This window comes from Natator depressus, chromosome 13 (genome assembly GCF_965152275.1).
Source record: "Natator depressus isolate rNatDep1 chromosome 13, rNatDep2.hap1, whole genome shotgun sequence".
Lineage (NCBI taxonomy): Eukaryota > Metazoa > Chordata > Testudines > Cheloniidae > Natator > Natator depressus.
In genome coordinates, this window is record NC_134246.1 from 34,487,402 (window position 1) to 34,512,018 (window position 24,617).

Sequence of the window (24,617 nt, forward strand, 5' to 3'; positions counted from 1 at the left end):
ACAGGTCAGCCCCCAACACCCCTCAGCGGTATAGGGGAGCCCGATTTCGCCACATGGGGTGGGGGAGCCTCTCTGACAAGGACCCGACACCTCTCCCTGGGACCCTCCCTCGGACACCCCCCGGGGCCCCCTGAGGAGGGAGGGGGCCAGGCGGTGGGCGCTGGCTCCTGGGGCGCGAGTCGGGTCAATAAAGAGGGTTCGGCTCAGCCCCCGTCTGGTCATTCCCCACTCGCGGGGCCGCCACGGACCCCACGCAGCGCTCTGGGGGGCCGGGAGCAGGACACCCGCCGCGCGCGCAGACAGAACCACGGGGGGTTGGGAACTCGGACTCCTGGGTCCTCCCAGGGGCGGGCTGAAATCTGAGCCCGGCTCTGGGGGCGGGTCAGGCAGGCACCTCCCACCAGTGATCCGGGCACCGGCCGGGCTGGGTGCGGTCACTGCGGTGCTTCCTGGTGCGTGGCCGGGGGGCCTGTGGGGCGGGGGCGAATGCAGGGGGAAGGCGCAGTGCAGAAAGGGGGTTGCTCTGGGGGGCTCCATGGGAGAAGGGCTTGGGAGTCTCCCAGGGCCAGGCAGCCCTGCTCTGTGACACACACACACCCATCCACTTGCGAAGCCCCCTCCCTATTCCTGACCCTGTGTTGGGGGAGCCGGGGCAGGTCTGGGGCCAGGGGGACAATGTTCTCCTCCACTCAGAGTGCGTTGGAGGCTGAGAGGCCGGACTCCTGGGTTCTCTCCCGGCTCTGGGAGAGGAGTGGGGTCTGGTGATCAGAGCAGGGGGGTTGGGAGCCAGGACTCCTGGTTTCTCTCCCGGCTCTGGGAGGGGAGTGGGGTCTGGTGATCAGAGCAGGGGGGTTGGGAGCCAGGACTCCTGGGTTCTTTCCCAGCTCTGAGCAGGGAGCGGCACTTGCTGTCTTCAAGCAGGAGTGTGGCCTCACTGGGCTCTTGAACTCCTGGGTTCTCATCTCACTCTTCTCTCTCCAGCTGTTGCAGCCATGAAAACTCCAGGTCCCGCCCCCCGTCCAAGCCCTGCCTCCTGCTGGCTGGAGAACCCTTTCCTGGGGGGCCAGAGCCCCCTCCTCCCAGCATGGGTAGAGGAGATCAGGGCCCGGCTTCTCCGCCCTCTCCCGCCCCCTGCCCCGTGGCTGAGCTCCCTGACCCCCACAACCTGGCTGGCGCCTGCACCCAGCCGGGCGCCCCTTGCCCCTGGAGGTGAGGATGGGACCCCGGCCCGCAGCGAGGAGCTGGAGCCGCCCTGGGTAAGATGGGCTGAGACTGGAAGCCAACTCGTGGTAGCTGCGACGCACAGCGGCCTGCAATTCCCAACCTGCGATGCCATGCCGGGGGAGGGACGCTGGGAGCACTCAGAGGGAGGGGGCGAAGTGGTGGGGGCGAGTGAGACAGGGGAGATGCCGAGGAGGGGCTGTGGGGTGGGGGGGCTGTAGGGGGTGGCAGTCGAGGCAGGGGGTCCCTGAGAGGGGACAGTTGGGGTGGGGGGCACTGTGTGTGGTCCCCATCCCTGTGGGTCACCCCCTGCTCTCCCTGCAGTGGGCCGACGCTGCCCCCGACCCCTCCAGCTCGCTGCCCCAGTACACCCTGACGGAGCTGCCGTCTGAGCCGAGCCTGGAGCCCCCAGGGCAGAGGGACCCTTGCCCCCAGCAGCCCCCTGGGAAGGGTCCCCAGCAACGCCTGAGAGAGCACAAGGTAAGAGATGGGGGTGGGGGGTCTGGACTCCTGGGTTCTCTCCCAACTCTGGGAGGGGAGTGGGGTCTAGTGGATGGGTGGGGAGGTGGCTGGGAGCTGGGACTCCTGGGTTCATCCCTGCTCCCTGTTCCCCCCAGCTGGCCCTGGTGAACCTGGCGTGCTGCTCCCTTGTGGAGGGGCCTGATTTGGGAGCCCCCAGTGACCCGATGCGTAGGTGCCTGGTGGAGCTGTGTGAGGAGCTGGCCCAGCTGGAGCCTGAGTTCATCCTTAAGGTACTGGGGGGTGGGGCTGCTGGCCAGGACGCCTGGGTTCAATCCTCCTACCTAGGGGGTAAGGGACAAGCAGTCCGAGTAGGTGGGGGGTGGTCTCAAGTGCCCTATGCCAGGGCTTGGGGAGGGGGAGTGAGCTTTAGTGAGTTAGAGCCGGGGTGCTTGGACGCCTGGGTTCTCTCCGGGCCTCAGTTTCTCCTCTCTCCCCACAGGTCGCCCTGTATACACGCCAGGAGCTGAACATCCGGGGAACGGCCAACTTCCTGCTGGCACTGGCGGCCCGGCTGCCACCCTGCCGGCCCCACCTGCGCCGCTACGTGTGCGCCACCCTGCAGCTGCCCTCCGACTGGACCCAGGTGGTCACGCTCTTCCAGGTACCCAGCTTACCCCAGTGGCGTGTCGTTCCGCCGGCCAGTGCCACCCCCTGCTGGCCAGCACTGACCCGTCTCCCTCTCCCTCGCAGAGCCTGGTGGGCGCAGGGCGCCCCCTAGCCCCGCTGCCCCGCTGCCTCCGCACCGGCCTGGCGGACAAATTCCAGCAATTCGATGCCTACCAGCTGGCCAAGTACAACTCGCGCAAGAGCCGTGGCAAAGCCAGGGGACGCCCAAGGCCCCGCCAGCTAGGGAGGGAACCCAGGAGTCCTGCTCTCAGGCCCCAGCCCTGCCAGCCTATTCTTCCTCCCGGAGTCCCCCCACAGAAACCTCTGCCCTGGACGAGGAGATTCCGGCTGTGCAAGGCGTTCAGCAAGCTTCAGACAAAGGTGAGAGGACTGGGGTCTAGTGGTTAGAGTGGGGGGCTGGAAGCCAGGACTCCTGAGTTCTGTCCCCTGCTCTTTGAGCAGTGAGTTACAGCAGAGGGGCTGGAAACTAGGACTCCTGGGTTCTCTGCTGATGTCTCCTGCAGTTTGAAAGTGGTCAGCCACTCCAGGAACCGCGCGAGACGAAGCCCTTCTCCCTGAAGGCACTGATCCGATGGCTGCATATCTCCAAGCCAGCCCAGCATGTCATGAGTCTGCTGGGCTGCAGGTGAGAGCCCTGGGGAGGGACCCAGGTGTCATGGGTCCCAGCCCCTCCCCCACTCTATCCTCTAGACCTGAGAGCTGGCACAGAACCCCTTGTAGGCCCTGCTGGGACCCACCCTGTCTCTGCTGCCCCCCCCTCAGGTATCCCTCGGACCTGAGCTCCTTCTCCCGGAGCCACCTGCCAGGGCCCTGGGACCCCGCCCGTGCTGGGACCCGAATGAAACTTCCGCAGCCCCAGACCTGGGACCGGCAGCTCAGCCAGCGCGGGAACAAGGCTGTGGTCTGGGAGGAGCTGATCGGTAAGGAGGGGCTTCATGGGGGGTTGCGCTTGCCCCCAGTGGTGCCCTGAGTGTGTCTAGGTGTCACCAGGGGGCACTGTTAGTTCTTTTCCCAGAGTGTGCAAGCTAGTGTTGAGTGCAAGGAGACAGGGCATGTGTGGGACCGGGTGGGCTGTCCGTGGGGCAGGTGTCTGGCCTAGCTGGAGCAGGGTTTGCTCGGTGCTCTAACACCCCCAAGGAGAGTCTAGCCTCGGGGCAGAGTGGGAGGCATGGCACCGGCTCTGATTGGCCCATGGGCTGGCTGGGCACAGCTGTGGCACAAAGTTCCATGAGGAGTTGGCCTCTGCCCCGCTCGGCAATGAGGGGCTGACTTGGGGATAAGGGCCCCCCTGAATGCACCCTTTGGTAGCCACAGGTCTCCCAGCGCCCCCTGTGGGCTGCAACCGGCCCAGCACTCATATGAATGTGGCTGGTGGGGCCCAGCGCCCCCTGGGAGCAGCAGCGAGCACTGCACCCTTGTGGACACAGCGCCCCCTGCCTGTGGGTGGGGCTGTCTCCTAACCCTGCGTTGGGCTCTGCCTCACAGATTCGGGGAAGCTGCCATTCATGGCCATGCTCAGGAACCTGCAGAACATCATCCGGGCTGGGGTGAGCGAGCGGCACCACCAGCGAGTGCTCAGCCGGTTGCAGAACAAGGTATGGCCCTGGGACCCTGATTCCCCCCTCCCGACTCCCCAGAGCGAGATACAGCCCCGGGGACCCCGAATTCCCCCCTCACAGGTCACCAAAGTGAGGTATGGCCCCGAATTCCCCCCCCCCTCGGATCTCCAGAGTGAGATACAGCCCCAAAATCCCATCCCCCCAAGATGGGATGGCTGGAGTGGTGTGAAGGGTTGCTGGGATCCTCGCCCTGACACCCCCCCCCCCCCCCCCCCCCAATTTCCAGGCGTCGGTCATCCACAGCCGGCAGTTCCCCTTCCGGTTCCTGGCGGCGAATAAAGTCATCCAGGACATGGAGGAGCAGCTGAGGAAGAAAGGTGAGACCAGGGCTGCCAAGCGGTGACACAAATGAATCGCGAGATTTAAAAAAAAAAAATTCGCCTTTCATGGCTGGTCGAATCGCACCGTTACCCTATCCAATAGCAACTGAAACGTACCCTAAATATCTTCAGCTGTTTTCCTCCATTTACAAATCCAGCGATTGCACTGACAATGCCGAAGACGAAGAGTCCGGGGCTCATGTGAGATTATTAGTTTGGATTACAAATATTTGCACTGTAGAAAAAGCTACATGTCTCAGCATGAAGGGGCATACAGATGTTTAGTGTATCTGGCACGTAAATACCTTGCCATGCCATGCGAACACCTGTTCTCACTTAAAGGTGACAGTGTAAATAAACTCACAGCATTATTTCCTGCAAATGTAACACCCGTGTTTGAGCGATCAGCTGAACGAGAAGTAGGACTGAGCAGACTCAGGTTCTAAAGTTTTACATTGGTTGGTTTCTGAGCGCAGTTGTTATTCTGCATTCGTACAGAGATCACCTGACAGCACTTGTATGATGTGAATAGAAATATTTGTAATAGAAAATAATCATCACTTTGTATTTTCCATGTGGTAATAGAAATTGATAATTTGAAAATGTAGAAAAGCAGCCAAAAATCTTTGATACATTTCAGTTGCTACTCTACTGTTGTTTAACGGTGCGATTAAAACTGTGATGAATTACAATTAATTTTGTAAAAAGAAAAGGAGTACTTGTGGCACCTTAGAGACTAACACATTTGTTAGTCTCTAAGGTGCCACAAGTACTCCTTTTCTTTTTGCGGATACAGACTAACACAGCTGCTACTCTGAAACCAATTAATTTTGTTAATCCAGTTAATTTGTTTTGAGTTAATCGCGCCAGTTAACTGTGATTCATTGACAGCACTGAGACCCCGAACAACCAGGGGCAAGAGCAGGGGTGGGCAAACTTTTTGGCCTGAGGCTCACATCTGGGTATGGAAATTGTATGGGTGTCCATGAATGCTCATGAAACTGGGGGTTGGGGTGCGGGAGGGGGTGTGGGCTCCAGCTGGGGGTGCGGGGTCTGGAGTGGGCCCAGACATGAGGAGTTCAGGGTGTGGGAAGGGGTTCTGAGCTGGGGTAGGGAGTTGTGATGCAGGTGTGTGTGTGTGAGGTCTTGGGGTGGGGATGCGGGGTTGGGGGTGCAGGAGGGTGATCCGGGCTGAGACCGAAGGGTTTGGAGGGCAGGAGGGGGATCAGGGCTGGGGCAGGGGGTTGGGGTGCTGGAAGGGGGCAGGGGTGCAGGCTCCGGGCGGCGCTTACCTTGAACAGCTCCCGGAAGCAGCGGTATGTCCCCTCTCTGGCTCCTATGCGGAGATGCGACCAAGCAGCTCTGCATGCTGCCCCGTCCACAGGCACCACCTCTGCACCTCCCATTGGCTGTGAGGGCAGCGCTTGGGGTGGGGGCGGCATGCGGAGCCCTCTGGCTGTGTCCTATGCATAGGAGCTAGAAGGGGGACATGCCGCTGCTTCTGGGAGCCACGCGGAGCCACAGCATGCACAGATTGGCCCATGGGGGGGCAAGCCCCAAACCCGCTCTGCAGCTGGAGCACGGGAACGGGGCAAGACCTGGATCCTGCTCCCTGGCGGGAACTCAAGGGCAAGATTAAAAAGTCTGAAGGGCTGGATGCGGCCCCTGGGCCGTAGTTTGCCCACCCCTGGGCAAGGGGCACTGGCAGAGCTGTGGGGAGCTCAGGGCTGGGCTAGTAGGGGCTGTGGGTCAGGAGTGATGGGCACTGTGTCTCTACCCCTCACACCTCCAGACAGCCCCCTCCCCTCTAACGTGGAGCTGCTGCGGGCGCTGCTGAGGCGTGGGAAGAAGCAGCCGGGGGGCCTGCCTGGGGTGCGGGGGCGGCCGCCCTGGACACGCCGGGAGCTGCGCGCGGCCTTGTCCATCCCAGTCCTCTTCCGCACTGTGAAGAGCGAAAAGCAGCGGCTGCGGAAGGCCAGGTGAGGGCCCCATGCTGGGCTCCTGGGCATGGCCACAGGGGGGGCAGCAGGGAGGGGGAGGCTGGGAAGGGGTGGGGTGGGGGGGCTGGTCAGGTCGGGTGCCGGGTTGCAGGGGGAGCTAGGCAGGGGGCAGAAAGGGGGAGCTGGGCAGGTGATGCCAGGCTGTGGGGGGGGCAGGTGGGGTGCCAGGTTGCAGGGGGGCTGGGCAGGGAGTGCCAGGCTGTGGGGAGGGGGTCAGGGGATGCCAGGCTGTGATGAGGCAGGTGGGGTGCCAGGCTGCAGGGGGTGCCAGGCTGCAGGGCGGGGGCCTGGGTAGGGGCTCAGCAGTGGCTTGTGCCCCCCAGGGAGCTGCGCCCGGACCCTGCCCTCCTGCTCCGCTATCGCTGGGCCCTGGACGCCGCCATCCGCATCTCCGCCCGGCACAACCTGCCCCCCCTGCCCGGCCGCACTCTCATCCTCTGCTGTGCCTCCAGCGCCATGGCGACGCCCTACCACCGGGCCCGGGAGCTGCGTGGTGCCCGGCCAGAGCCCATGACTGTGAGTCGGGGGGGTGGGAGAGCTGTGCTCACCCCCTGGCAGTGCCCTGTGGAGGTGCGGGGCGCTGCGCTCACCCCGTGGCAGTGCCCGGTGGGGGCGGGGGCAGGGCAGGGTGCTGTGCTCGCCTCCCTGCAGTGCCCTGTGGGTGGGGCCGTGCCTGGCTCACAGCCCCCCATCTCGCCTAGGCGCTGGAGGTGGCCCTGCTGCTGGGCCTCATGGGCCGGGCTGTGGCGGAGCAGGCGCGCCTGGTGCTGTATGGCCGCGGCCACTGGGAGGAGGTGCCAGCGCTGGCTGGGTCGCTGCTGGAGAACGTCCAGAGCCTGCTCCAGCAGGTCCAGGTGAGAGCCCCCCATCCCTCTTCCCCGCCTGTCCCCTAGCTCTTCCCCCGTGCCCGCGGGGAGTCCCCCGCCGGGCCCGGCCTGGCACCACATCTCACCCCATCTCTTTCCCAGGCCACAATGCAGCCGAGCAGCAGCTCTAGCACCGTCAGTGACGTCCTCTGGGACCTGGTGGCTCGTGGGGAGCCGGTGAGTCTGGGCTGTGGATCTAGAGTCAGGGGCACTGGCAGAGCTGGGGGGGGCAGGGCTGGGTTAGCAGGGGCTGCGCATCGGGAGTGAGGAGCACTGGCAGAGCTGGAGGGGCTTTGGGCTGGGCTGGCAAAGGGCTGCAGGTCGGGAGTGAGGGGCAATGTTGAGGGTGGGGGCCCACAGCTGGGCGCAGACTGACAGTATCCCCTTCCCCCCCCCCCCCCCACAGGTGGACACCCTGCTCGTGCTGAGCCCCAGCTCTGAGGCCCCCCTGGCCGGCCCTGCCCTGCGGCTGATGCGGGATCGTGTCGCCCCCCGCTGCCTCTTTGTGAACCTCTGCCTAGATCCCTGGGGGTATGAACCCGCCCCTCCCCCACACCCCACTGTATCCCCTTGGGGGTGAGGACACCCCCTTGTTCCCTGCCTGTAGCCTGCGGGGTAGGGGGTTCTAGGGCCTTGCCCAGGCTGTGCCCTGGGGGTTTCTGGGAGGGGAGGGGGAATCCCTGGGACTCCAGGGGGCTGGGGCCAGGGGCCTCTCTGTGGGGAGGGGAGGGAGTATTCCCTGTGGCTTGGGGAGGGAGCGGGGCTCCCTGTGGCTCCGGGAGGGTCGGGAGAGTTCCCCGGGCCGCCCCACGGCTGAGGCGGCCCCGCCCGTGTCATTGCAGGCTCCAGGGGACCCCCGTGGATGAGGTGGAGCTGGCTGGGTTCAGTGAGCAGGTGCTCAGGTGAGTCTCAGCCTTACGGGGTGGCGGGTGGGGGGGTCACGTGAGCCAGGTGTGTAACTGCCCCCACCCCAACGCAGGTTCCTGGCTGTGCGCGGCGTCTCCCATCTGCTGGAGCACGTGGGCAGGATGGACGAGATCCATGGGCTGCCCCCCCAGCCGGGGGCGCCCTGTGGGCACCCAGAGCTTCCTCCCGCCTCCCCCGCCCCCCGGAGCAGGTGAGAGGTCGGCTGGGCCTGCAGGCAGTCAGGGGGCTGGGAAGAGAGCAGGCAGGGGACTGATTCTCTGGGGTGTGGGAGGGAGTTGGGGGGGGGGGACCTAGGGCTGAGCTGGAGAGGGAGGGACCGGGTTGGGTGGTCTGGGACTGGTCCAGGCAAGGCGGGAGACAGTGGGGCCCATCTGGTGGGGAGGGACTGGGTTGGTGGGTCTGGCTCTGGTCTGGGAGGGGCCACCGGCTTGGAGGACAATGGGGCCTGCGGCGGGGGGGGGAGGGACCTATTCGGGAGGACAGGTACTGGTGGGGGGCAACAGAGGGGTCCATCATGGGGCAGGGGCCAGTGGGGTGGTGACAGTGGGGTCCATCGGGGGGCAGGGACAGAGGGGCCCATCGGGGGGCAGGGACCGGTGGGGGGCTGGGACCGGTCCAGGAGGGGAGTAGGGACTTGTTAAGGGATAGAGGGACCCATCGGGGGGGCAGGGGCCGGTGGGTGGCTAGGGCCCGGCCGGGCTCCCCCAGCTGGGGTCTGATGGGTCCCTCCCCAGGTGGCGCAGCGTCCGCGTGTTCATCTCGTCGCCAGTGCGGGACATGCAGGGCGAGCGGGACGTGCTGCTCCGGGCCGTGCTGCCCGCCCTGCGCGCCCGTGCCGCTCCCCACCGCTTGGCACTGCAGGAGATCGACCTGCGCTGGGGCATCACCGAGCAGGAGGCGCGGCAGGAGCGGTAGGCGCTCACCCTGCGGGCGGAAGGTTTGGGGGGGGAGGGGGCACTGTGCTGCAGAGAGTGGAGCAGGGGGTGCTGTGCTGAGGGGAGTCTGGGGGGAACTGGGCTGACTTGGGGAGCTGGGTGGTGCCATGCTGGGGTGCGGGGCTCAGTGGGGGGCCCCCTTGGTGCTGACCCTGGTCTCTCTCCCCACACAGGCAGCTGGAACTGTGCCTCTCGGAGGTGGCCCGGAGCCAGCTCTTTGTGGGCATTTTGGGAGACCGTTACGGCTACGTGCCCCGAGAATACGCCCTGCTGGACGCCCCCCAGTACGAGTGGGTGAGCACTGCCAGCACCCCATCAGTTGTATCGGGGTGCAGGGGACGAGAAGACGGTGCCCCTCGCACCCAGCTGGTGACTGACACCGCCCTGCAGCCCCCTTGCCTGCGGGAACCTGGCCTCTGAGCCTTCCCTCACAGTTGGTGGAAACAGTGGGATTTTGCTTTATTTGACTCTGGACAGTCATGTGTAGTGCTGTGGCCTCCCTCACCCAGTCTGCGGAACGGGGCACCCTGCACAGTGGCCTCTGGTACATACTGGCATTGGCATTCTGCCACCCCACCCACGTCCCTGTGCTGAGTCACTCCTCTCAGGATTGGGCAGCCTGGGAAGTGGCTTGCGATACTGGGCATGAGGCATGGTGTTGTCTTTTCCGTGGCCAGATGATGTGCTGCTCTCATTACGCCAGGGAGTGGCCAGCTGGGCAGTGCTCCCTGTGCCGGAGGGTTCCAGTAGTTGGTGAAATTGGTGTAGCAGTGGCATCGCTCCCACTAGGACAGTATAAAGTCACTGGAGGGGTTATTCTGTCAGCCCACGCCTGGCTTCGTAGCATGTTGGAGCCTGCCAGGGTGTCCTGTACCCCGGGGGTAGAGGCAGAGCTTGGGTGTCTCAGAATAGTGCTGGTAGGAGTGGTGGGATCCCTTCTGGTGATGGGGTGAAGCACAGAAGAGGGGCTCTGGTGCAGGCCTGTAAACATGCTGCCTAGCTTCATGCTCCAGAAGTTTTGCATCCAGGGACGGGAGCCTCTGAGGTGGCCAAGGACAATGGGAAGCCCCCAGTTCTGCTGAGGTTGGTGGGTGAGGTGGGATCCAGGCTCATCTCAGCACAAAGCTCTTTGTGGCTGGCGCTGGCCTAGGCCTGCTGGCCGTGTCCACACAGCATGGGGCTCACAGACACAGGGACCCATGGTGGAGACAAGTTGGGGGAAGCCGGGCATCCCACTTCACAGTGGCCCAGGTGTGTTTCTTCCCCATGATGCCTGTTAGTCTAACCCTGCCTGAGAGCCATTCTGCCTGTGGGCTGGTGTGGCTGGCCTTTGCTTTGTGGCTCAATTGGTGGGAGTGGTGGGATCCCTCTGGGTAACAGGCTCGATCCCACGACGTGGGGGCTGACGATGGAGTCCCGTGTGCCATCGCTGCAGGTGAAGTCGTACCCTCGGGGCCGCTCCATCACCGAGCTGGAGGTCATGCAGTTCCTCAGCAGCCAGCGCGACTCCGGTTCTGCTGCCCAGGCATTCTTCTACCTCCGCGAGCCAGATTTCCTTGGGTAATTGTGCACCTGTTCCCCTCCTATCCGGCCCCATGGCAAGGACTGGCTGGCTTGCGGGGGAGGGAGGGAATGGGACATGGGGCCTGTCCCCTCTAGGGGACACCGATCCAGCCCCGTAATGGGGGGCTGCCTGGCTTGGGGGATGGGGAACAGGGCCTTTCCCCTCTAGGGGGTGCTGATCCAGCCCCATGGTGGGGGGGCTGGCTGGCTCAGGGGGCAGGAACGGGACATGGGGCCCCTGACCTGTCTGTGGTGGGGCAGGTCCGTGCCAGAAGCCTGGAGGGCGGATTTCGTGGCAGAGTCAGAGGACGCTCGTCACCGAATGGAGGATCTGAAGGAGCGTCTGGGCCAGCGCCTGGGGGTGGCATCTGTCAGCAGGTAACAGGCCAGGAGATTGGTGGGTGTGGTGGGATCGCTGGGCCCCACAGTGTCTCCCTCATGGTCTTGCTCTCTCCCCCTAGGTACTCCTGCCAGTGGGGTGGCGTGGCTCAGGGCCGGCCGTATGTCAAGGGGCTGGAGGAGTTTGGGGCCCGGGTGCTGCAGGATCTGTGGGGCGCCCTCCAACGCCAGTTCCTTCAGGTAATGCGACTTGCTGTCTCTGGCGGGGAGGGAGTGGGGCCTAGTGGTTAGAGTGGAGGGTGCTGGGAGCCCGGACTCCTGGGTTCACGCTGATACCTGTGTCTGCCCCTGCCCCCCCAGGACGAGTCGGAGCCCCCTGGGGGCGAGGAGGAGGAGGGGCAGGAGCTGCAAGATGCCTTCCAGGACTTCCAGCAGCGCCAGTTCTGTGCCCGGGAAAAGCTGCTGGGCACCGTGGCCGGGCGGGTGCGGGAGAGTCAGCCCCCCCGCCGTGGGACAGGGGGCGGGCTCTACGTGGTGACAGGCGAGCCTGGCGATGGCAAGACTGTCTTCATGGTGAGGCTGGGGGGGGGAGCCTTGGGGCACCCAGTGGGCAATGGGGGGAGGAGTCTGGGGGCAGAAAGTCGAGGGGCTTGGTGATGGATTGTAGGCAGGGCCTGCAGGGGGCAGGGTCTGGGTCTGCTTCATAAAGCCTGGTGGGTGGGGCCGGGGGGAGGGGATGGGATCTGGCTGTGCTGGGTTGTGGTGGGAGGGGCCTGGAGAGGCCCCACCCCGAGTTGATCCACTGTCCATTCCCCAGGCGGCGCTGGCGCGGGAGCTGAGCACCCATCCCCCGGCCCAGGACGCCTCCCCCACCCGCTGCCTGGTCGTCTCTCACTTCACTGGGGCCCGGCCGGACCAGGCCAGTGCCAGGGTGATGCTGAGCCAGCTGTGTGCCCGCCTGAGCCGCCTGCTTGGCCAGCCGGCCCCACCCCCTGCCAGCTACAGGTCAGGATGCCTGGGTTCCCTCCTGGCCCTGGGTGGGAGTGGGATCTAATGGTTAGAGCGGGGGAAGGGGGGGTGGGGCTGGGAGTCAGGATTCCTGGTATCCCTCTTGGTACTGGGTGGGAGTGGGTTCGAGCGGTTAGAGCAGCGGGGCTGGGACCCAGGACTCCTGGATTCTCTCCCCGGCTCTGGAGGGAAGTGGTGTCTAGGGGTTAAAGCTGGGGGCTGGGTTGCCTGGGTCCCATCCATGCCTGTCCCTTGCAGGGGACTGGTATGCTGTCTGGAGTCCCTCCTGCCCGCGGTGGCCGGGTCACTCCGGGGAGCCCAGCGCCTGGCCGTGCTGCTCGACGGGGCTGACCAGATCCACGGGGACAGTGGGCAGCCCGTCTCCGACTGGCTCCCGGCGCGGCTACCCCCGGTAAGTCCAGCACCCCCGCCCATGGGGGGACCCCCCCCCCCCCCCCGCCAATCCCGCTCACCTCACCATCCGCTCAGCCCCTCTCTTCTCCCCACAGCGTGTGAGCCTGGTTCTGAGCATCGGCGAGGACTCCGGACTCCTGGGTTCCCTACAGCAACGGGCAGATTCAGTCGTCATTCCCCTGGGATCCCTGGACCCCTGCGACCGGGCTGGGCTGGTCCGCCGGGACCTCGCCCTGTATGGCAAGAAGCTGGAGGAGACAGCGTTCAACAACCAGGTGGGGAGGTGCCTGAGTGCCTGGGTCCTCTGTCAGGGGCGCGGCGTCTAGTGGTTAGAGTGGGGGAGAGGCTGGGAGCCAGGACTCCTGGGTTCTATCCCAGCACTGGGAGGGGAGTGAGGTCCAGTGGTTGGAGCACGGGTGGGTTGGGAGATGGACTCCTGGGTTCTCTCCAGCTCTGGCTGGGTGGGGTGGGGGCACTGGCTGTCGCTCAGGGACTCCCTGCCTGCTGTGACCCTGTCTCTCTTTCCAGATGCGGTTGGTGCTACTGAAGCGCGGTGCCCGGCAGCCCCTCTACCTGGCGCTGCTCACCCAGGACCTGCGAGCCTTCACCCTCTATGAAAAGGTGCCTTAGCCCCGCAGGGGGACCCAGGCTTCGCCCTTCTAGGGACCCTAGGGGAGGGGCTGGGACAGAAGGGGACCCAGGCATCCAGGCTTGTGACATGGATCTGTTCCCGCGAGGGACCCTAAGGGAGAGGTCAGGATGGAAGGGGATCCAGGCATCTGGGCCACCGGCATGGGTTTTTACCCTCTAGGGACCCTAGGGAGGTGCCAGGATGGAAGAGGACCCAGGCGTCCGCGCTGGCAGTGCAGGACTCTCCCTTCTAGGGACCCCAGGGGAGGGATGGGGACAGAAGGGGACCCAGGCATCTGGGCTGGCAGCACAGGGCTCTCCGATCCCCTCAGGGTCCTGTGTCCCTCCCTCCAGGTCTCAGAGAGGATCCAGACGCTGCCCCCAGCGCTGCCCGCCCTGCTCCAGCACATGCTGGGCTGCCTGGAGCAGGAGCATGGGGCCGAGCCGGTGGCCATGGCTGTCACCGCCCTCTGGGCCAGCAAGGACGGTAAGAGACAGCTGGGGGTGCTAGGCGGCGGCAATGGGCGCTGCTACCAGGCCCTGCACCCCAGAGCTGGTTGCATCTCAGCGCCCGGTGAGCTGTCTTTTTGAAGTGTTATATGTGGCTGTTCCCCAGCTGCCCTGCCCCAGAGCTGGCTGCATTTCAGCACCAGGCGAGCTGTCCGTTTGCCATTATATGCAGCTGTCACTGAGCCTCCCTGCGCCACCCCAGAGCTAGCTGCATCTCAGCACTGGGTGAGCCATCCCTGGAGTGGGAGTCCCTGGAGATGCATCCCTGACCCTTGCTCCTCTGTCCCCCGCAGGCCTGCTGGAGCGCGATCTCCTCGCCGTGCTCACCACGTGGAAGGAGCTGGGCGGGGCACCCATCACCTGGGAGGGAGGCATGGCTGCTGGGGGCCACGCGGCGACCATCCCCAAAGCCCCGATTTATTCCCTGATGAGGAGCCTGAGGGGGTGAGTGGAGGCCAGGACGCCTGGGTTCTCTCCTGGGTCTGTGAGGGGAGTGGGGTCTAATGGTTACAGTTGGGTGGGTGGGTCTGGGACCCCAGACGCCTGAGTTCTCTCTGGCTCTGGGAGTGGAGTGGGGGCTAGTGGTTAGAGCAGGGGGGACTGGGAGCCCGGACTCCTGGGTTCTCTCCAACTCTGAGAGGGGAGTGGACTGGGAGTTGGGGGGCTGGGATCTCGCATGCCTGGGTTCTCTCTGGCTCTGGCAGGGCCCTGGGACTTGGCCCTGAGTTCTGTTGCAGTCCGTTGATGGCCAGGAGCCAGTGTTCTCTGTCCCCTGTCTGTCCCCCCCAGGCTGGCGGGGGTGTGTGGGGCCCCCTCAGAGGCCCCTGGCTCGCGGCTCCACCTCTGTGGTGTCCCCCTGCGGACGGCGGTGGAACGGCGCTACCTGAAGGACCCGGGCCTGGAGCGAGCAGCTCACGCTCTGATAGCAGGTCAGGGAGTCGCCCTGTGGGGTTCAGGGCCAGGGGAGGCCCTGGGGGGGTGTGTGGGCCGGGCCTGTGACACCCCCCCCCCCACCGGCCGAGGGGTGCTGAGCATTCTGGGTGACAGTCTCTCCCCCACCCCCAGCTCATCTCTGGAAACTCTGCGACCCGTACGTGCCCTGGAGCTTCCAGGGCAGCGAGGCCGGGCCCCTGGTGGCTCTGCCCTACCACTTGGTAGGTATGGGGCACTGGGGGGGCCTCGGCAGTGGGCAGGGTGGGGGCTGGGTGGGGGGGCAGGATTGGGCAGATGGGGTGAGGTGGGGAACTCGGGAGTGGCTGGGCAGGAGCTGGGGTGGGGCAGGAGGGGAGGGCGGGAGGCAGGGGACAGGGCTCAGTGTGGCAGGGGCTGGGGCTTGGCGAGGGTGGGCTGGGTGGGCAGAACCCCTGGGTGACCTCGCTGTTCCAGCAGGTCTGCGCTGGACGCCCCGACCTCCTGGGCTCCCTCCTGACCAACCTGCACTTTGTGGCAGCCCACGTCCGGCTGGGGCTGCTGCCCGCACTGGGCCGTGCCTACGCCCTGCACGGTGAGCAAGGAGTGGGGGGCACCTCTGGGGGCTGCTAGTCAGGAGCCAGCCCTGTGCGGAGGGGGGGCTGTCCACAGGGGCACAGGGAGGTGCCTTGGTGTAATTGTGGAGGGGGGGCTGGGGCTGCAGGGGGGGGAATGGGAGGCATGGGGGGGCTGCAGGGGGCTGAAATGGGGAGGTTGGGGGCTGCCGTGGGGGGAATGGGATGCATGAGGGGGCTACCGGAGGGCTGGGGGAGTGGGAGGCATGGGGGGACTGCCGGGGTGGGGAATGGGATGCATGGGGGGGCTGCCGGGGGGGGAATGGGAGGTGTGTGGGGGGGCTACCAGGGGCTGAAATGGGGCTGCCAGGGGGCTCCCAGGGTGCTGGGGGCTGTTGTACCCCCCGCCACAGACGTCTCCCCCGCAGCGGGCAGTGCCCAGCCCCCGGGCGAGGTGGGCGCATTCCGTGCGATGGTGCAGGCGGGTGCGGCCCTGCTCTCCCAGAACCCGGCACTCCTGCCCCAGCTGGCAGCCAATGCTCCCGACGGCTCCTCGCTGGGCGCCCAGGCCCAGGCCCTGGCCCCCCCTGGAGGGCGACTGCTGCTCTGGCATAACAAGGCCCAGGACACCCCCCACCCCGACAGGTAACGGGGCTACCATGGGTAGGAGGGCCCCTGCCCCTCCCCCATCTCAGGATGCCTTCTCCTCCCCCCGGGCACCCACCTGCCCCTCACCCCAGTGTCTGGGCGCCCCCTTTTCCCCCCACGCCCTTTTCCCCTCTCCCCCCAGCACCCACCTGCCCCTCCCATGGGCCCCTGCCCCTCCCCCCCCCCCCCCCCCCGAGTCCCCAGGGCGCCGGCCCTGCTCCCGGCTGAGTTGGTCCATGGCCTGGGGCACCTGTGCTGGGTTGGGGGGACCCTTCTGTGACCTGGGGGGATGAGGTATGCAGGTCCCATGGACTGGGGAAGGCTGCAGGGCTGGGAGCCTGGCTTGTGGGGGCTGCACATCTCTGCCTTCGGGCTGGGTCCCTGTGGGGCTAGGGAGCTCCATTGGGGGAGGGGAGGGGTCCCTGGGGGGGCATGGTGTCCTGGGTTGGGGGGGCTGCCTGTCTCCAAGCTCAGGGGGTGGGCAGTGCTGGGTGCCCGGCCATTCCGGGGCCTTGTTCCCCCCTGATCTCTTCCCCCCCCCCCCACACATCCCCAGCATTGCCCTGGCCCTGCCTACGTCCCCCACCTGTGTGGCCGTCTCCCACTGCGGGCGCCAGGCCGCCGTGGGCAGCACCGATGGGACCCTGCACCTGCTGGACATACAGAGCGGCCAGGTACCGGGGGTGGGGGGCAGGGCAGATTCAGGGGATCTCTGGCCATGGGAAGACACTGTGGGGCTGCTTGGTTTGGAGGCAGGGGCAGAGGGAGCTGGGGGGGCAGGAAGGGAGGGGGGGCTAGGGAGCAGGAGGGGAAGCGGGGGGGGGGCAGGCTGAGAGGCAGGGGAGCTGGGGAAAGGCCAAGGGATAGGCTGGGGAGTTGGGGGGCAGGCTGGGGAGCTGGGGATAGGCTGGGGGCAGGAGAAGCCGGGGGGCAGGCAGGGGGCTCTGCAGGCTCACACCACCCCCTCTTGCTCCCAGGAGCTGAAGACCCTGCTGAGCGGCGGCACTGGGATCTCAGCCTGCGTCTTCCTGGCCGACAGGACCCTCTGCCTGGGCACCTTCGCCGGGGGGCTGGAGATCTGGGCCCTGCGTGAGGGCAGCAGGTACTATCAGGGTGTGGGGGGAAGGGCTGCCCCTCCAGGGGGCGCCGGCCATGATACAGCCCAGGGGATAGTGGGGGAGCTGGTTTGGGGGGTGATGGCGGGGACATCACATGAATCTCTCTCCTTTCCAGGCTCCTGGCTACTGATGCTCACCGGGGCCGGGTCACGGGCTGTTGTGTCAGCCCTGATCGCAGACAGCTGGCCAGCGTCTCCCTGGATGGGCACCTGAAGGTACCAGCTACAGTCACCCCCCCGCCCTCCCTGTTCTAACCAATAGCCCCCACTCCCCTCCCCCAGCCGGGAGAGAATCCAGGCGCCCAGCTCTGGTTCTGACCCGCTGTCCTGTCTCTGCCAGCTGTGGGACTCTGCCCAGGGGCACCTGACCTGGGAGCTGGATCTCTCCTGCCCCTTGAACTGTGCCGCCTTCCACCCCGATGGGCAGCTGGTGGCCACCGGGGGCTGGGATGGCGCCGTGACCATCCTGGGCCTGCAGAACCGGAGCGTGAGCTTGGTATGGGGCACAGAGCGGTAGTGGCAGGGCTGGGAGCCCAGGGCTGGACTAGCAGGGGCGGCGGATTGGGAGTAAGGGGCACCACCAGGGCTGGGGGTGGTGAGGCTGGGCAAGGAGGGGCTGCGGGTTGGGAGTGAGGGGCACCGGCGGGTCTGGGGCCCCAGGGCTGGGCTGGCAGGGTCTGCGGGTCGGGAGTGAGGGGCACCAGCTGGGCGGGCTGGGCTGTGACTCTGGCTCCCCCTGCAGGTTCTCTCAGGCCACGATGCTTCCATCCGCGCCGTGTCCTTCTCCCCTGCGGGCACCGTGCTGGCATCCGGCTGCCTGGCCGGGACGGTGCGTCTCTGGTCCTGGCGGGAGGCCGTGAGCCTGGCCACGTTCCCGGCACACCGGGGCTTCGTCTCCGAGGTCAAGTTCCTCTCCGGGGGTCAGGTCCTCCTCACGGCGGGCGAGGACACAAAGGTGCTGCGGGTTGGGAGTGAGAGGCACCAGCAGAGCTGGGCGGGGGCATGGGTCGGCTAGTAGGGGGCTGCGGATCGGCAGGGCTGAGCTAGCAGGGGGTCTGGGTCTGGAGTGAGGGGTGCTGGCAGAGCTGGGGGAGGGGTCAGGGGCTATGGGTTGGGAATGAGGGGCACCAGCAGGGTTGGGTGTGTGGGGGGGTGTAACGATGCTGGTTCTGGCGGGACTCAACTGAGAGAGGCAATTCAGGACAAATTGCTCAAAGCAGGGCAGTTACAGCCCAAGGCTGGGGTTTCTATCCACACCAAGGCAAACCAAAGCAGCCAAACAGAGAAGACTTTGGTTTTACCCCCCTGGCTAACCACAAGTCACACAAGCAATTCCCTAGACACTCCAGTTTCCCAGTATCCCCACCAGTGCCCCTCGTTATGGGGACAGATGGTTATGAAAACCAGTACCGCAGGGAAAGAAAAAGGGTTCTCTTGATCACAAAGGACCCAGACCCAGGTCAATATACAAATCAGATCTTACCCACAAATCACGCTGCTGCTAATCCTTTAGAATCTAAAATCTAAAGGCTTATTCATAAAAGGAAAAGCTGTAGATGAGAGCTAAAATTGGTTAAATGGAAACAATTACATATAGTCATGGCAAAGTGCCTGGCTCTGGCTTGCAGCAGTGATGGAATAAACTGCAGGTTCAAATCAAGTCTCTGGAGCACATCCACCGCTGGGAGGGGTCATTCAGTCCTTCGTTCAAAGCTTCAGTGTCGCAGAGTCCCTCCAGAGGTATGAAGCAGGACTGAAGAAGACCAGACGGAGGAGCTGCAGCAGCTTTTTGTAGTCTTTTGCCATGTGGTCTCTCTTTCTTTCTCCCAAAGACAAGCTGTCCCTCACATGGCCTGGAAACACCTCAGAGTTCTCTCCATAGGCAGATCCCCGCACACCTTGCTGAGTCCCCAGGCGTGTCTGCCTTCTCTCAATGGGTCACTTGTATCGCTGATGGTCCTTAATGGGCCATCAAGCAGGCTAGGCAGAGCTGACACCAATTTCTCTGGGGTGTCACCCAGAAGCATAGCATAAGTTTGAACTACAGACAGTATAGAGCCAATACTTATAACTTTAAATACAAAAATGATACATGCATATAGACAGCATAATCCTAACCAGCAAACCATAACCTTGTCTTAGACACCTTATTTGACCCCCTTTATACAAGATTTCGTGCCACTACAGGACCTTGGTTGCAACCATGTTCTGTATGGTCCCAGTTGAAGTCCATAACATGAGGAGGGGGCACAGCACTAACTGCTGATCTGTGGCCTAGGTCCAGCTCTGGCCGGGGCACCTGGGCTGTGCCTGGGGCGCTCTGGGCTTGGGGCCGCTTTCTCCAGCCCTCTGCGTGGCCCCCAACCCCGCCGGCACCCTGCTCGCTGTGGGGCACCATTCAGATGATGTTTGGGTCTACGGCACCCCCTGGGGTAAGCGCCCAGACGCCTGGGCTCTGTCCCAGCTCGGGGGTGGGGTGGGGGGGATGAGGTCTAGTGGGGGGGGGGGGGTTGCTGGAAGCCAGGACTCCTCAGTTCTGGGGAGCCAGGACTTCTGGGTTCTGTGGTTGGGTGGGGGCTGGGAGCCAAGACTCCTGGGTTCTGCGGTGGGGTGGGGGGTGGGAGCCAGGACTCCTGGGTTTCCTGTGGTGTCAGCCCCCCTCACTCTTCCCTCTCCCCGCAGGCTCGGCCGGGCGACACTGCCCGGCAGGGGGGGTGGCGGTGCCCAGCCTGGCCTGGCTTGGGGATGCCGTGCTGGCCGGAGGCAGCGGGGATGGGACCCTGCGTGGCTGGGCGTTGGAAAGCGGCCCAGCCTGCCCCCTGTGGGAGCTGCGGGGGCACGAGGGGGCTGTGCTGGGCCTAGCCGCCTCGCCCCAGCTGCTGGCATCTGCCTCGGGTAAGGCTGGGGGCAGGGGGCGGATGTGGGGAGGGGCTGGGGGCAGGGTGTTTCCAGAGCAGTGTGGGGGAGATTTGGGGGTCATTGGCGAGCTGGGAGAGCCCAGGGACTATAGGGTGGGGGGCAGTATGGGGAGGGTAGGGGTGGGGCATTGGGGCCCAGAGTCTGACCCTTCGACCCCCTGCCCATAGAGGATTTCACCATCTGCCTGTGGCTGGCTGACACACTGAGACGGGCCCTCTTGGACCCTCCGCCAGCCCCCCTGGCCATCCTGAGGGGCCATGCGGCCGCTGTCACCTGCTGTGCCTTCAGCCCCGACGGCCAGCACCTTGCCACGGGGGGCAGGGACAAGGTGAGGGGCGTGCATGCTGTGAGATGGGCACTAGGGGGTGGCGTGGGGCAGCTGTGCTGTGCAATGGGCACTAGGGGGCGGCGTGGGGCGGCCGTAATGTGAGATGGGCACTAGGGGGCCATGTGGGGCAGGCGTGGGGTGGCCGTGCTGTGAGATAGGCATTAGGGGGCGGAGTGGGGCGGCCATGCTGTGAGATAAGCACTAGGGGGCACTGTGGGGCAGGCTTGGGGTGGCCGTGCTGTGAGATAGGCACTAGGGGGTGGCATGGGGCAGCGCTGGGGCAGCCGTGGAGATGGGCACTAGGGGGCAGTGTGAGGCGGCAGTGCTGTGTGATGGGCACTAGGGGATGGGGTGGGGCAGTTGTGCAGCATCCGTGCTGTGAGATGGGCGCTAGGGGGCAGTGTGGGGCATGCTTGGGGCGGCCGTGCTGTGAGATGGGCATTAGGGGGCGGCATGGGGTGGCCAGGCTGTGAGATAGGCACTAGGGGGCAGTGTGGGCAGGCTTGGGGCGGCTGTGCTGTGAGATGGCACTAGGGGATGGGGTGGGGCAGTTGTGCAGCGTCCGTGCTGTGAGATGGTCAGTAGGGGGCGGTGTGGGGGCAGGCATGTTGTGAGATGGGCACTGGGAGGCGTGGGGGGAGCGGACGTGCTGTAGTCTGTGCCTGTCTAACCAGCCCGTGTCCCTGCAGACCCTGCTGTGCTGGAGTGGGAGGCCCTGCGCCGGGAGCCCCTGCCCTCTGGCGCTCGCTCCCCTTCTGCCACCGTGACTGGCTCAGCGGCTGTATCTGGGTTGGGCCCCTGCTGGTGAGTGGGGCGGGGGGGGTCTGTAGCTGGGATGGGGGCAAGCCCCCCTCTGCCCTTACCTGACCCCTCCCCTTCCTCTGCCCCCACAGCTGTCCTGCTCCAGCGACGGCACCGTGCGGCTCTGGGACCCAGCAACTGGCCAGCGGCTCCGCGAGTTCCTGCCCCACTGTGGCCCTGTCAGCACCATCCTGGCCACGGTATGGACCTGGGGGTGGGAGTGGGGGCACGGTGCCAGGCATGGGGGGCACCCTGTCCGTTCTCCTGGGCACAGGCCCATCCTCATCCCCTCTCTCGGTGCAGGCCGGGCGTGTGCTAGCGGTGGGGCCGCGACGGGACTCTGGCAGCGTGGGACATGCTGGGCGTGGAGCTGACCCGCTTCCCGGCACACCCTGGGCTGGTGAACCAGGGCGCCGGCTTTGTGGGAGCAGGTGAGCGGCTGGGGATTGGGCGCTGCCCCCCACCCCACGGTGTGGGTCTGACCTCCAGTGCCCCCTCCCTCCCCCAGTGCCCATCTCTCCGTGTCTCTCTTGTTCTGCAGATGACAATTTCATCGTGGCCACGGCTGGGTGTGATGGGCGTGTGCAGCTCTGGAGCCCCCTCGAGGTGAGATGGGGACCCCAGGGGCTTGTTTCTCCCCCAGGGGGACCCTGCTCCAGGGCACTGGCTGCCCCCCCCACCCGCCGCTAGCTTCTCTCTCTTGCCTGCAGTTCGGTCACCCGCGGGCATTGGTGGGGCACAGTGCCCGGTGTGTGGTGCTGCCGTGAGCCTGGCTGCTGCCCGTGTCCTGACGGTGTCGGGGGATGGTTCCGTGCGCATGTGGGCAGCACCATGGCAAGCGGGTAAGAGACTCCTTCACCGGACACCCCACCCCTCCTAGAGCCAGGGAGAGAACCTAGGAATCCTGGCTTCCAGCCCTCCCCTGCTCTAACCTACCAGATACCACTCCACTCCCAGAGCCGGGGAGAGAACCCAGGAGTCTTGGCTCCCAGCCTCTCTCTCTCCTGGCAGGAGGCGCTGAGGGGCCTGGCTGGCACCGTGGGGCCGTCTCTGCCCTGGCCTGGTCTCCCGACGGGATGCTGGCAGTGTCGGGCGGGGAGTGTGGGGAGCTGATTGCGTGGGGGGAGGCAAAGGCCCTGGCTGCAGTGCAGGTAGGTTGGAAGGGGGGCTGGGGAGACAGCAGGGGTGAGGGGGCAGTGGGAGGCTGATGAGGGGAGGGGGGAAGGCGGATGGAGTGGGCGGGATGGGGGCAGGAGGGAGGTTGTCAGGGCGGCGGGGGGCAGGTGGGAGGGGGGCCTCAGTCCAGCCCCCGCTTACTCCCCTCCTACACAGGCAGGCTCGCGTGGTGTCTGTGCTCTCGGCTTTGCCTCCTCCTGCAGCCTCCTCGTGGCATCGGCGGCCGGGAGCATCTGGTTGTGGGGCCTGCATGGCGACCCCCGTCCCGGGGCCCTTAGGTGAGCTGGTTGGGGGAGTGGGGCTGAGCTGGACGCCTGGGTCCCTTCCCGGCCCCATCTCTCCCTGGGGGGCGGGGAGGGGAAGGGCTGGGCCATGCCCTACTGATCCCCGTTTCCCATACTAGTCTCTGCAGCTGGCCTGGGCCATGCACTTATCGCCGCTCTCTCTCTCTCTCTCAGCCTGAAGCGTGAGCACCTTCTGTGGGACGGGGTAGCTCCCGTTACCTGCATGGGGCCAGCCGGGGCCCCTGGCTCCCTGGTCCTGGGGCTGGCGAACGGGGAGGTGCTGCTGTTCAGAGCCCACTGGACAGCGCTGAAGCCCCTCTGGTGAGTGAGTGTGGGGGGGGGAGGGGGCCTGCAGCTCCTTTGGTGAATGGGGAGTTCGGGAGGGAGCAGCCCCCTCTGCTCCTGGGTCTGAGCCTCGTCTCTGCCCCTGTAGCTTAGTCAGCCCGGATGCCTGGGTTCCGGACCCCCCCGAGTACCTGTTTGACATGGCTGTGACCCCGGATGGGCAGCTTCTTCTGTGGAAGGGGGTGAGAAAACCCACCCTGTACGAACTGGTGAGTGACTGGGGAGAGAACCCAGGTGCCCAGCCCTGTCCCGTCCCCCTCCCCCCACCCCCCCAATGCACCAGGCCCCACTTCCCTCCCAGAGCCCGCAGAGAACCTAGGTGTCCCAGTGCCCAACCCCGCCCCCCTCCCTGCTTCCCACCAACGCACTAGCCCCATAGCAGAGAACCCATGAGTCCGGGTGCCCAGTCCCCCCCAGCGCACTAGGCCCCCACTCCCCTCCCAGAGCTGGCCGAGAACCCAGGAGTCCAGGTGCCCACACCAGTGTTGTTTGCTCTGTAGAGGGTCGGGGAGTCAGAGGAACTGGAGAAATCCCGGGAAGCCGAAATCCGCCTCTGGGACCGGGACACGGATGCTGACTCCAGCTGGTTCAGCAGTGCCTGGCTCAGCCCTGGTGAGTCCCGGCTCAGAGCTCAGGAGCTGTGGGTCGGGAGTGAGGGGCACCAGCAGGGCTGGGGGAGGGGGCAGGGCTGGGCTGGGCTAGTAGTGGGTTGCGGGTCAGGAGGGCAGGGCCAGCAGGGGCTTTAGATTAGGCGTGAGGGGCAGTCGGAAGTTTCAGCTCTGTTCCCTTGCAGACTCATCCCTGCTCCTCGCCGGCTCCGACGGGATGCTCTGGACTCGGGCTCTGTGGAGCGAGGAGGATGATGCAGCCGAGTCCTGGAGCAGCGAGGGGTGGCAGCAACAGCAGGTGAGCCTATCTGCGTTGGGGGCCCATCCCTCCTTCCCTGCTGACAACAGCCCGCTCCGCTCGGCAGTGTGTGTGTCTTCCCTCTGCGGCCGTTGTCAGCCCAGCAGATGTTTCCCTCCTTGCGGGTCAGCGGTGTGGTCAGTAGGGTCCAGGGTTAACTCCCAGCACAGCCAATGACAAGAGAGTTATCCCCATCCTTGCGAGGGGCTGGGCCTAGAACCGGAGCCGTTCCTGTCTGGCCACTGCTGAGCCCAGTGCGGGCCAGCTGCAGCCTCAGGTCAGCTTGTGGGAGGCTGGAGGGTTCATTCTCTTCCCTGGAAGCGGCAAGTCTGGGGTGAACCCTCAGGGCAGCTGATGGCACGATCCCTTTGGGCTGGGGTCTTCTATTTCTACACGTTAACCCTTTCATGGCCTGTGCCCCTCAGATCCACAGCGCCAAGGTGACGGCGCTGCACAGCTGTGGGGACATGCTAGTGACGGCAGCGCTGGATGGAGACATCAAGATCTGGGAGCGCGCCACGGGGAGACTGGTAGGTGGCATGAAATGAATGATGTTCCTCACTCCTGATCCGCAGCCCTCTGCTGGCGCAGCCCTGCCTCCCCCTCCCCCCCCCAACAATGCAGGTGCCCCCTCACCCCGCAGCCCAGCCCTGCCAGTGCCCCTCAGTCCCATCCTGCAGCCCCTGATAGCCCAGCCCTGGGATCCCCCCAGCTCTGCTGGTGCCCCTCACTCCCAACCCACAGCCGCAGACTCTCTCTGACCCCCCAGTTCTCTCTCTGCAGCTGGGGCAGTTCCGTTGCGCTGCTCCTGTGTCCTGCCTACAACCCCAGCCTGGTCCAGCCTCCCAGCTGCTCTTGGCTGTGGGCGACATCCTGGGCAACGTCTATTTCCTGGAGTGGGCCTGTCTGCGGGGGGACGAGGAAGTTGGCCAGGGCCCGGCCCCTCTGGGTGACAAGGCTGAACCCCAACCCGTGTGAGCACCGATGACAAAATAAAGCCACCAACTGAGCTCCAAAGAATGCGGCCTTTGTTCAGCTGTCCCGTCCGGGCCCCGGCCCCAGAGCGAAGGGGGGCTAAGAGGCCAGAGACCTGTCTCTCCCCGCCCCC

At 65.4% G+C, this 24,617-nt stretch overlaps 1 protein-coding gene across 1 annotated transcript; it reads left to right on the plus strand.

Annotated features, from left to right (window-relative positions):
• Positions 1-981: 981 nt before the first annotated feature.
• On the plus strand, positions 982-24,518 carry TEP1 (telomerase associated protein 1). Its single transcript, XM_074970502.1, is given in 59 exon segments — positions 982-1,256; positions 1,546-1,701; positions 1,839-1,973; positions 2,183-2,344; positions 2,434-2,730; positions 2,874-2,995; positions 3,133-3,290; positions 3,856-3,965; positions 4,216-4,306; positions 6,102-6,288; positions 6,633-6,825; positions 7,011-7,086; positions 7,089-7,163; positions 7,278-7,321; positions 7,323-7,352; positions 7,582-7,706; positions 8,018-8,077; positions 8,155-8,292; positions 8,837-9,013; positions 9,211-9,331; positions 10,473-10,597; positions 10,862-10,978; positions 11,062-11,179; positions 11,300-11,512; positions 11,757-11,944; positions 12,206-12,359; positions 12,457-12,636; positions 12,890-12,982; positions 13,346-13,478; positions 13,795-13,945; positions 14,291-14,430; positions 14,567-14,655; positions 14,891-15,005; positions 15,414-15,630; positions 16,190-16,307; positions 16,611-16,735; positions 16,867-16,966; positions 17,091-17,246; positions 17,493-17,705; positions 19,029-19,182; positions 19,433-19,645; positions 19,837-19,997; positions 20,687-20,700; positions 20,702-20,801; positions 20,891-20,998; positions 21,102-21,122; positions 21,124-21,229; positions 21,307-21,404; positions 21,509-21,539; positions 21,542-21,640; positions 21,810-21,949; positions 22,131-22,252; positions 22,433-22,579; positions 22,692-22,812; positions 23,104-23,215; positions 23,397-23,509; positions 23,935-24,062; positions 24,167-24,320; positions 24,323-24,518. Coding segments are annotated over 59 exon segments (7,773 nt in total). The 5' UTR covers positions 982-992; the 3' UTR covers positions 24,488-24,518.
• The last annotated feature ends 99 nt before the right edge of the window (positions 24,519-24,617 follow it).